Source organism: Solanum pennellii, chromosome 6, assembly GCF_001406875.1.
Source record: "Solanum pennellii chromosome 6, SPENNV200".
Classification (NCBI taxonomy): domain Eukaryota; kingdom Viridiplantae; phylum Streptophyta; class Magnoliopsida; order Solanales; family Solanaceae; genus Solanum; species Solanum pennellii.
The window spans coordinates 21,678,523-21,690,182 of NC_028642.1; the positions used below are offsets into that span (position 1 = coordinate 21,678,523).

Consider the following 11,660-nt stretch of genomic DNA (forward strand, 5'->3'; position numbering starts at 1 on the left):
GACTATATTTCCACTCCAGTTCATATCATCTCTTTTCTTCTTGCTAAGAGAATGGTTAGTAAAGGTTGTTTAGCTTTCTTGGCCCATCTCAGGGATGATACTTCCCAAGTACCTTCGATTGAGTCCGTCTTGATAGTCCGTGAGTTTCAGGATGTGTTTCCTGCCGACCTTCCTGGTATGCCACCGGATAGGGATATTGATTTTTTTATTGATTTGGAGCCGGGAACTCGCCCCATTTCCATACCCCCTTATGGAATGGCTCCAGCTGAGTTAAGGGAGTTAAAGGCCCAACTTCAGGAGTTGTTAGGTAAAGGTTTTATTAGACCAAGTGCATCCCCTTGGGGTGCTCCTGTTTTATTTGTGAAAAAGAAGGATGGAAGCCTTCGGATGTGCATAGACTACAGGCAGCTGAATAAGGTAACTATTAAGAACAAGTATCCTATTCCTCGAATTGATGATTTGTTCGATCAGTTACAAGGTGCTTGTGTCTTCTCTAAAATTGATCTGAGATCCGGTTATCATCAATTGAAAATACGGGCAGCAGATGTGCCAAAGACTGCTTTTCGAACCAGGTATGGGCATTACGAATTCTTAGTAATGTCTTTTGGGCTTACGAATGCCCCTGCTGCTTTCATGAGTCTGATGAACGGGATTTTTAAGCCATATCTGGATCTCTTTGTTATCGTATTCATTGATGATATACTGATATACTCCAAGAGTAAGAAGGAACATGAGGAGCATTTGAGAATTGTGTTGGAAATGTTGAGGGAGAAAAAGCTTTATGCCAAATTCTCCAAGTGTGAGTTTTGGCTAGATTCAGTGTCCTTCTTGGGGCACGTGGTTTCTAAGGATGGAGTGATGGTGGATCCTTCTAAGATTGAAGCAGTGAAGAGTTGGGTAAGACCTACTAATGTTACAGAGGTAAGAAGCTTTGTTGGTTTAGCTAGCTACTACCGTCGATTTGTCAAGGGATTTTCTTCTATTGCTTCGCAGCTAACAAATTTGACTAAGCAGAATGTTCCCTTTGTATGGTCGGAAGAATGTGAAGAAAGTTTTCAGAAACTCAAGACTTTGTTGACTACTGCACCAATTCTTACCTTGCCAGTGGAAGGTAAGAATTTCATTGTTTATTGTGATGCATCTTATTCTGGTTTGGGTGCAGTGCTAATGCAGGAGAGAAATGTAATTGCTTATGCTTCGAGGCAATTAAAAGTGCATGAACGTAACTATCCGACCCATGATTTGGAGTTGGCTGCAGTAGTATTTGCATTAAAGCAATGGAGACATTATCTATATGGGGTCAAGTGTGAAGTTTATACAGATCATCGTAGTTTACAGTATGTCTTTACTCAGAAAGATTTGAATTTGAGGCAGAGGAGGTGGATGGAACTATTGAAGGACTATGATATTACTATATTGTATAACCCAGGAAAAGCTAATGTTGTGGCAGATGCTTTAAGTAGAAAAGCAGGGAGCATGGGTAGTTTAGCCCACTTACAGGTTTCTAGACGCCCATTGGCTAGAGAGGTTCAGACTTTGGCTAATGACCTTATGAGGCTGGAAGTACTAGAGAAAGGAGGATTTTTGGCCTGTGTGGAGGCAAGATCTTCTTTTCTTGACAAGATTAAGGAGAAGCAGTTTACTGATGAGAAGCTGAGCCGAATTCGGGATATGGTATTGCGAGGAGAGGCTAAAGAGGCAATACTTGATGAGGAAGGCGTTTTGAGAATTAAGGGAAGGGTATGTGTGCCCCGTGTTGATGATTTGATTCACACTATTCTTACAGAGGCTCATAGTTCAAGGTATTCTATACATCCTGGTGCAACCAAAATGTATCGTGACCTAAAGCAACATTTTTGGTGGAGTAGAATGAAGCGTGACATTGTTGATTTTGTTGCCCAATGCCCGAATTGTCAGCAGGTAAAGTATGAACACCAGAGGGCCGGAGGAACACTTAAGAGAATGCCCATTCCTGAATTGAAGTGGGAAAGAATTGCAATGGATTTCGTGGTTGGTCTTCCAAAGACATTGGGTAAGTTTGATTCTACTTGGGTAATTGTTGACAGATTAACTAAGTCTGCTCACTTCATTCCGGTCAAGGTGACTTACAATGCAGAGAAGTTAGCCAAACTCTATATCTCAGAAATTGTTCGATTGCATGGAGTTCCACTTTCCATCATATCAGATAGAGGTACGCAATTTACTTCTAAGTTTTGGAGAACATTGCATGCTGAATTAGGTACTAGGTTGGATCTTAGTACTGCATTTCACCCTCAGACAGATGGACAGTCTGAGCGAACGATTCAGGTGTTGGAGGATATGCTTCGTGCATGTGCTATAGAATTTAGTGGTCATTGGGATAACTTCTTACCCTTAGCAGAGTTTTCATACAATAATAGCTATCACTCAGGTATTGATATGGCCCCATTTGAGGCCCTGTATGGGAGGAGATGTAGGTCTCCCATTGGTTGGTTTGATGCATTCAAGGTGAGACCATGGGGTACCGATCTTTTGAGGGAATCGTTAGATAAAGTAAAATTCATTCAGGAGAAGCTTCTGGCAGCTTAGAATAGGCAGAAAGAATATGCAGATCGAAAGGTTAGGGACTTTGATTTTATGGAGGGCGAACAAGTCTTGCTGAAGGTTTCACCCATGAAAGGGGTGATGCGGTTTGGTAAGCGAGGTAAGCTTCGTCCGAGGTACATTGGTCCATTTGAAGTTCTGAAGCGCGTGGCGGAGGTGGCTTATGAATTGGCATTGCCTCCAGGACTCTCAGGAGTGCACCCGGTATTTCATGTGTGTATGCTGAAAAAATACCATGGGGATGGAAACTGCATTATTCGTTGGGATTCAGTTCTTCTTGATGAGAATTTGTCTTATGAGGAGGAGCCTGTTGCTATTTTAGATAGAGAGGTCCGCAAGTTGAGATCAAAGGAGATTGCATCCATCAAGGTTCAGTGGAAGAATCGGTCAGTTGAAGAGTCCACTTCGGAGAATGAGGCTGATATGCAAGGAAGATATCCACATCTTTTTACAGATTCAGGTACTCTTTCTCGCCCTTGTTTTTCTTCCTGTGATCGTTCGAGGACGAACGATGGGTAAATTGGTATCAATTGTAACAACCTGTTTAGTCGATTCGAGCGGTAGAATTATTTTTTTGATAATAACTGACTGTGTCGACGGATCACACGACGGATCGTCATGGTCACGACGGACCGTCGAGGCTCTTCGTTCCAAAACACTTCAACTCTGAAATCTGGGTACTGAGATCGACTCTCTGAACTTCACGACGGAACTGCAGCACGGACCGTCGTAGACACGACGGACCGTCACAAACCCCTTTACTGAATTTAACTCTCTGAACTTTGTGACGGACCTGCAGGACGGACCGTCATAGACACGACGGACCGTCACAGGTTGCGTGACCCCAACTGGGTCGGATTTCTGCTAAATGTTTTAAAGGGGTGTTTTGGACTATTCATGACAAAATTTATGAAATTAGTAGGGTAAGTTTAATAATCAATTTACTTGGGGGTTAAAGGAGATAACCTTGAAATAAATAGTGGGTTACTTTTATCATCTCTGATAATTGATTATATGATAATTAGGGTAAAAGAAAAAGAATCTAGAGAAGAGAACAAAGGGGAACGAACAAGCGAGAGAGAGAGAGAACGAAGAGGAAAGCAAAGGCATTGGGGAAGTAGCTTGCTTGATCACGATTCTTCGGTTGAGGTAGGTTATGTTTTATTTCTATGTGATAGATAAACTCTAAATAGCGATTGATATGTATTGGGTGGTATTGTAAAGTCTTCTATATGCTTGATTTTGTGTTTGTATGTTGTGACCGTATAATTGTGGTTGTTAGAAAGATGAGACTGTTGAATCTTCAATCTTAAATCCTCTCTATTAAGATGACGCCTTGGCATAAAGAAGGCTTGATGAACTAAAATAATGAGATAAATGGATCGGAGTGTCACGTTCCGACACGTAGTATTAGGGGATCGGAGTGTCACGTTCCGACACGTAGTATTAGGGGATCGGAGTGTCACGTTCTGACACGGTAGTAATAATGGATCGGAGTGTCACGTTCCGACAGGTAGTATTAGGGGATCGGAGTGTCACGTTCCGACACGTAGTATTAGGGGATCGGAGTGTCACGTTCCGACACAATAATACTAAAGGGAAGCAATCTTAAATTATGTTAATATACTCAAATTCGAAGAACATATTTCCCAAATGAGTATGGTGTTGAGGCTTGAGTTCTCATAGGTGTGCTTGACGTTGTTGCCAATGGTTCTTGTACTTGGTTATTGTCACCTGTTAAGTATTGTGGTTGATTTTATATTATTATTCAGTATATATTGTTTTGTATTTTGAGTTGGCCGATGATACCTACTCAGTACGTGTTCCTTGTACTGACCCCTACTTGTAATTTTCTTATTGTTTTGTGGAGTGCAGCAAGTGTACCATCGACTTCGACTCGCCCTCAACTCTAGCCAGTCTTCATCATGTTAGATTTCAGGGTGAGCTATTGTTCCTAGTTCGGACTGGATTCTCTCCTTCACGTCTTGATGTCTTGAAGTTCGAAATGGACCATCCCTTTTACTTATTTTAGCTTCTTAAATGCTCTTAGATTTAGAAATTTGAGGATAGATGTTCGTGGTGTGATGACTTCCAGATTTTGGGGATAATAATTATTAAACTTTAGAAGCTTATTTATTGGTTATATTAATGTGTTTTGAGTCTTCCGCATTATATTTTGTTCATTATGGTTGAAATATTAGTAAACGTTGGGGTTTAGATTTGTTGGTTCGCTCACATAGGAGGATAAGTGTGGGTGCCACTCGCGGCTCGTTTTGGGTCGTGACACTAAGGTGTGGTTTCAGGATGTTAAAGTTTGAAGTGGATGAGTCTTCACTTTTGGGTCCCGATTTGATTTATAAGACATTAGAGGAGGTTCATATTATAAGAATTCGCTTGAAAACATCCTATAGCAGAAAAAAGTTTCATGCTAACCATAGGAGAAGAGAATTAGAGTTTTAAGAAGGTGGTAAAATGAAATTAAAAAATTCGCCTATGAAAGGGGTTGTTAGATTTGGCAAGAAAGGGAAGTTGATTCCTCATTATGTGGGTCCCTATGAAATCTTTCAAAGGGTTAGTAAGGTGTTTAATGGTTTGAAACTCCCTAGTGAATTGTCTTCAGTTCATCTGGTTTTCCATGTTTCTATGCTTAAGAAGTGTATCGGCGATCCCGAGTCTATTCTTCCTATTGAGGGTCTTTGTGTGAAGGATAACCTCTCCTAAGAGGAGGTTCCGTTTGAAATTCTTGATCGTCAAGTGAGTAAGTTGATAAACAAAGAGGTGGCCTCCGTAAAAGTGTTATGAAGAAGCAACCTAGTTGAGGGAGCAACATGGGAGGTCGAGGCCAACATGAAGTCCCATTATCCTCATCTCTTTCCTAATGAAGGTTAGTAGTTTTTGCTAATAATGAAAATAATAACTAAATTTGAAGTTTTTTTTTTTTTGGTGAAGTTTTGCAAAAATATACATCTAAGGTGTCATTATAGTAAGTAAAGTGAAATGTGCTTTTGACTTTAAAATTTCGCAATCTTGCTTGTTTTGAGTTATGTTGTGCATTTTGATATGGTGAGTCTTTATGAAATGATATTGAGCATGTTGTTAAGTTACATTTTGGCATAATTGACTTATATATGGTATGTTGATTTGTTATTGTTGTGAAAGGATATGCCTCACAATGTGATTTTGAGCCTTATATGTGGTAATTGAAGTTTTGAATTTCTATGTGTAAATGTCATGATGATATTATAATTTATTTTGTTGGTTGGGCTGCTATTCTTGAGTCTATTTCTTCCTTTCAATATATTTTAGTGTCATTGGGAGAAGAATGTTCCTAACGGGGGGATAATCTAACACTTTGAAAGTCTAAGACATGTTCTATATCCTAAAATAAGTTTCATTTAGACACTTTTTAAGGTCAATTATATGACTATAGGTCATTTACGAATTTTAGAAACCAAAACATCAGGGAACATCCATGACGTTCGAAAACTAGTTCAATGAGGTGGTAGTGTGCCTTAGCCTATTTGACTAAGCTATAGGAGTTGTAAATTGATGAAAATTGGTGGAAGAATGTCTGAAACATATTAGAGTTAGTTCATAGTCGAAACGTTCGGGCACGATTCCGTAAGGACAAACCAAGGGCCCTTGAGGAGGACACTTACATTTTGGGGTCAAAGGCTGCCCAATGCAGTGTCCACCAACGGGTTCAACCCACGATCCATTGTCCAATCAATACGGCATGGACGTCTTCCTTTGATAGAAAATTTGCCAAATTTTTGGAAGCCTGCAAATGGACAGTCTCTAAGCTCATCGACAAATGTGCACCACGGAGGTGAACAATGCCCGTATATGGACACACGATTTGTCGATCGTGGTCTCGTCTGTGGATTTACTATTTTGATGCACATTTTTTCTTAAGTCATTTAATTATTTGCATTAGTTATGAGGTTAATTAGGTGTTAGGGTACCCTAACCTAATTAAACTAATCTTAGATCTCATAATTTTCAAGCCCAGATTCTCTTCCTTCTCTCTTTCTTCTCTCTCCAAAGTTGAAGAACTACATAGAAGACAAGGTCAAGATCGGTTATAGGGCTGCAATGACCAAGGGTTCTCCATAAATCTTCATAAAACAATGAGGTATGGGATTAGTTTCACCTTTGACACTTCTTTCCTCAGAGGTTTCCATCAAATTAATTTCAAAAAATGAGTTTTCATGTGGGTCATTTCCAATCTCGAAATTGATCTTTCAAACTAATTTTTTATGCATTCTTTGGGTCATATTGATTAATTAATAATTAATTACTACTATATTACACTAATCTTTGATAGAGTGTTCTAGTTTGTCGAAGATGACCTTTTCCCCTTAACCTAGGTCATAATATTGATATAAATTGTGTAGTGTTCGTTCAATAGATTTGGATATTCGTTGAATTCCTATTCGATCATTTTATTGTGTCAATTATTAAAAGTTTAATATGAATTATATTACTATGATGTTAATTATTGTGTACTTGATATAAATTATGAGTTTGACCTACGTCTCTTATCTTAAGCTATGAACTGGTGATGGATTGTTATGTAGTGATTCAATTAGCATTGTTATAATGTTCGTTATTGATGTGTGATGACATTGCACCCATATTGTGTTGAGTAAAGTGTTGATGGTAAGACCTTGATGATGTATTATGAAGGAGACTTGGTTGGTCTTGTGATCCCTACTTTTTACTTCAATTATAGTTAATTGTGATTGAGTAATGATGTTGTATTGAAGTATACCTTGTAGTAGGATTTATAAGGTTGGTATGATATTGAATTGAAATTTATTGACTATGGTTTGTAAGGTGTTGGCTAAGATGTAATTTTTATAAGGATGGAGTTAACTTACAGAAGTGCTTTATTATGATATGATTTTGTAAATGTGTTAACTTCACATGTATGAATTGTAATGAAAGGACAATACTCATGCATTTCTTAGCTATGATGATAACGATTATACAAGGGATATACCCTATGATATACATTAAACTATGATTATTAATAAAGGAATTAAATACATTTCAAAAGGGACTCTAGCTTAGCACCGAGTTAACTAGCGTGAGGAGTGTCCCTTCCTAAATTGGGAAGGTAGTATCAATAATGTACTATTGAGATTGGAGACTATACTGAATGTAGCATAAAAAGGGTCCCAATTATATCTCCATGTTCTTGAAATATATTGCCCCATAGTAATACTAGCAAGTGGATCCACGTAGTTTCTATGTTCATATTTTGGTACTACCTTTACAAGTAATCCGCTTTCCTTCTGTGTAGGTTTCTATGACACTGGATTCCACATTATATCATGTATTCTATGTAGGTTAGGGCAACATGTTCCCAAAAAGTAAGATTAAAAAAAAGGAATGAACTCTAACTAGGATGACCTAAGGGGTTTAGCTTTTTCTAGGTAGGGGTATGAGACTCTACCTATACATTGCACTTGTTAGACTTGGAATGAGTCTTGGGTAGGATGTCCTTATGTATGTATATGCTTATGTACATGATATATATATGATGTCTTACACATTGATGATACTATATGATGATTGGTTTCACTTATGAACATGTGTTTGGTATATAATGCTAAACTATGAAATTATATACTCTTAATGATAGGCTATGTGAAGTTTGATATTTGGTTATGGTTACGATTACTTTATTGAGTAAGGTTGTGGGGCTTTACTTAGTTATTGCACTAGTGGACTTAATGAAGGTTCATAAGTAGTAGTCTTTTTTTTTGTTATGTGCTAGTGAACGCTTATCCATGCTTGTTGTTATTATATATTGAGGATAGAGTTTCATCGATTATGTGTTAAATTATGTGATACGCCTGGTGACTTGACTAGATTTAGTATTGTTGGTCTTGTAATTTTTAAATGTTTATTGACTTAATGGAAATGTCTTATTGATTGGAATGATCTTCTTGAATGTGCATAAGGCTTTTCAAAGTACATTGCACACTTTAATGAAGTGTTCCCTTGTTTAGCATGATTTCATGATATGTGTATATGGTCTCATACTTAGTACAAGTTGTGCACTAACCCCAATTTCTCCATTTTGCCCAACATTATAGGTTCTGATCGTTAAAGGTCTTTTGTAATGACTTGAAGGAAGACTTGAAATTGTCACTAATCCATGTTTGGTAAGTCCTCACATTCCGAGGGAAACACCACTATCATGCTTATGAATTTGTTCTAGAATTTAACACACTTATGTTGTTTCCTTTTCAATTGGATACTAAACATTGTATAGCGTATATGTGGTCTTATTTCTCTGATGTATGGGATATGGCCAATTGATATAATCGTGTTTAAATGGTGAATGAGATGAGACATCCAATTAACATTATGTTATACTTTATGTATCTATGTGCAATAAAAGTTGAAGACTATGTAATCTTCCTATACGAAGGGTCTATGTATACTCGATATAAATATTACATGTATGTAGAAGTCTATGTAAACCTCAATGTAGAAGTAATGAAATATTTTAAAAATTCTCATCGTTTTAACCAAGGAATGTGATGATGTTAGGGAAGAGGCTAGTCGTAGTCTTCAAAGAGGACGACGACGATAGTTACCTCTAAGGATGCTCCTCCGTTATGACATTGACGTTCACATTTACATTCACGCTGACGTTTAGTTTGACGTTCACCTTGACATTAACAATGAAGTTCACAATTACGTTGACGTTTACATTAATGTTAACGTTCACGTTGAAGTTCATGTAGACATTCAAGTTGATGTTAATATTGATGTTTACATTGGCGTTGACGTTCATGTTGAGATTTACATTCACATTAACATTGTTATTGACGTTGAAGTTCATAGTCACATCGATATTAACATTGATGTTCACATAAACGTTTACATGAACATTCATGTAGATGTTCACGTGTACATTCACGTTGACGTTCACGTGCACATTCATGTTGACATTCTCATTCAGGTTGACGTTCACATAGATGTTGAAGTTGACGTTCATGTTTACGCTGATATTTAGATTAACGTTCAAGCTGACGTTTATGTTGATGTTATAGTTCACGTTCATGTTCATTTTGACGTTAAAGTTTATGTTTACGTTGACGTTAACATTCACATTCACATTGAAGTTCACATTCACAATAACATTCATCTTGACGTTAATGTTGACGTTCACGATCACATAGACGTTCTTGTGCACGTTGACATTAACGTACACATTGTCGTACACGTTTTGTTGACATTGGCATTGACTTTCATATTTATGTTGACGTTCACATTGATGTTGATGTTCACATTGACATTAAGATTTACGTTGATGTTCCTACTTACATTGACTTTCACGTTCACGTGTATATTGACATTCACGTCCCCTTCAACTTTATGTTGACATTACCGTTGACGTTTATGTTGATGTTGACGTTTATGTTGAGTTTGACGTTAACATTTTCATTGATGTTGACATTGACGTTTCTGTTCACTTTAATTTTCACATTGACGTTGTCGTTGACGTTCACAGTTACATTTAAGTTCACGTTCACTTTGATGTTCAAGTTGATGTTTACGTTGATGTTGACATTTATATTGACGTTGACATTCATGTTGATGTTGACGTTGACATTGACATTCACACTGATGTTTATGTTGATATTTAAGCTGAATTTATGTTGACATTTATGTTGATGTTAACGTTCACATTGATATTCAAGTTGATGTTCACGTTGACATTTACACTCATTTTTACATTGACATTGACATTTACGTTTAGGATAAAATTGACGTTGACACTAAATTGAAGTTTACATTGACGTTCATGTTTACGTTCACATCTGAAGGAAGGTATCTCAACTTCAGCTGCTATGACTGCTTCTGTTCTATATACTAAAAAGTATGGGGTAGCTATAATCGACGTTATGAAAGTCGTCCGGTAACCCAATAAATCATACGGAAACATCTAGTGCCAACCTCAATAATTATCAATCATTTTCTTCAAAATCTTCTTGATGTTCTTATTGGCGGCCTCTACATCTCCATTAATTTGAGCACGATAAAAGGTTGAGTTTTAGTGAGTAATATTAACTTGCTCGCATATGTCTCTAAGAAAGTTACTATTAAGATTCCTACCATTGTCATTAATGATTGAATCTGGTACTGCGAACCTGCATACAAAATTTTTGCAAACAATATTAGTTACACCTTTCTTGGTCACCGACTTGTACGGAGCTGCTCCCATCCACTTGGTGAAATAATCAATGGAAACCAAACTAAATTTGTGTCCATTAGAAGACTCAGGATCTATTTGACCGATGACATCGATGCACCAAGCTATAAACAACAAGGTGAACTCATAACACTAAGTTCATGAGGCAACACTCAGATCAAATAACCATGCACTTGACATTCATGTCATATTTGCACAAACTTGCAACAATCATGGTCCATAGTCATCCCGAAATAACTGGATTGAAGGATCATCCTCACCAAAATGAGTTTATTCATTTGTGTGCCGCAAAATCTAGCATGTATCTGTTCGATAAGTTCCGGACTCTAAATATTTTTTGATATCAAGATACCATGGAAAATTGTCTAGTTTTTCTTCATCATGTGAATAATGGAATAAATATTCTTTTAAGTCTATATAAAGAGGGAAAATATAATAAGTATCTTGATGTTTAATCATTGAATCAATGGTGGCCAAAGATCAGCTAACTTTTTTTGTTAATAGGGAGTATGTCTCAATTCGAACTTACGGAATGCCTTGCACAAATTCGATTTATACAGCACATATGGTGTGATCTGCGTATCTTCATAGACTTTTCTCCTTGAACGCAATGAATGAATAAATGTAAATCTCCAATAACCAATAACTACCGGATATTCGTGTCAGTGGCCATTTTCAAACCGAGGATACAATTTGCATATTCAGCAATGTTGTTTGTGCAATTAAACAGAAGCTTAGCTGTTATAGGATAGTGTTTACCGGATTTTGATACTAAGACCGCTCCAATAACTCTTCCTTAATGATTTTCATCTCCATCAAAGAATAACCTCAAACCAGGGTA

At 37.3% G+C, this 11,660-nt stretch overlaps 1 protein-coding gene across 1 annotated transcript in view; it reads left to right on the forward strand.

Moving 5' to 3' along the window:
* LOC107022178 overlaps positions 1 to 9,619 on the forward strand; it is a 42,988-nt gene extending 33,369 nt beyond the window's left edge. The window contains exon 7 of the mRNA XM_015222863.1: positions 9,260 to 9,619. Coding sequence (XP_015078349.1) covers positions 9,260 to 9,619 — 360 coding nt within the window. The remainder of the gene's footprint in view (positions 1 to 9,259) is intronic.
* Positions 9,620 to 11,660: the final 2,041 nt, after the last annotated feature.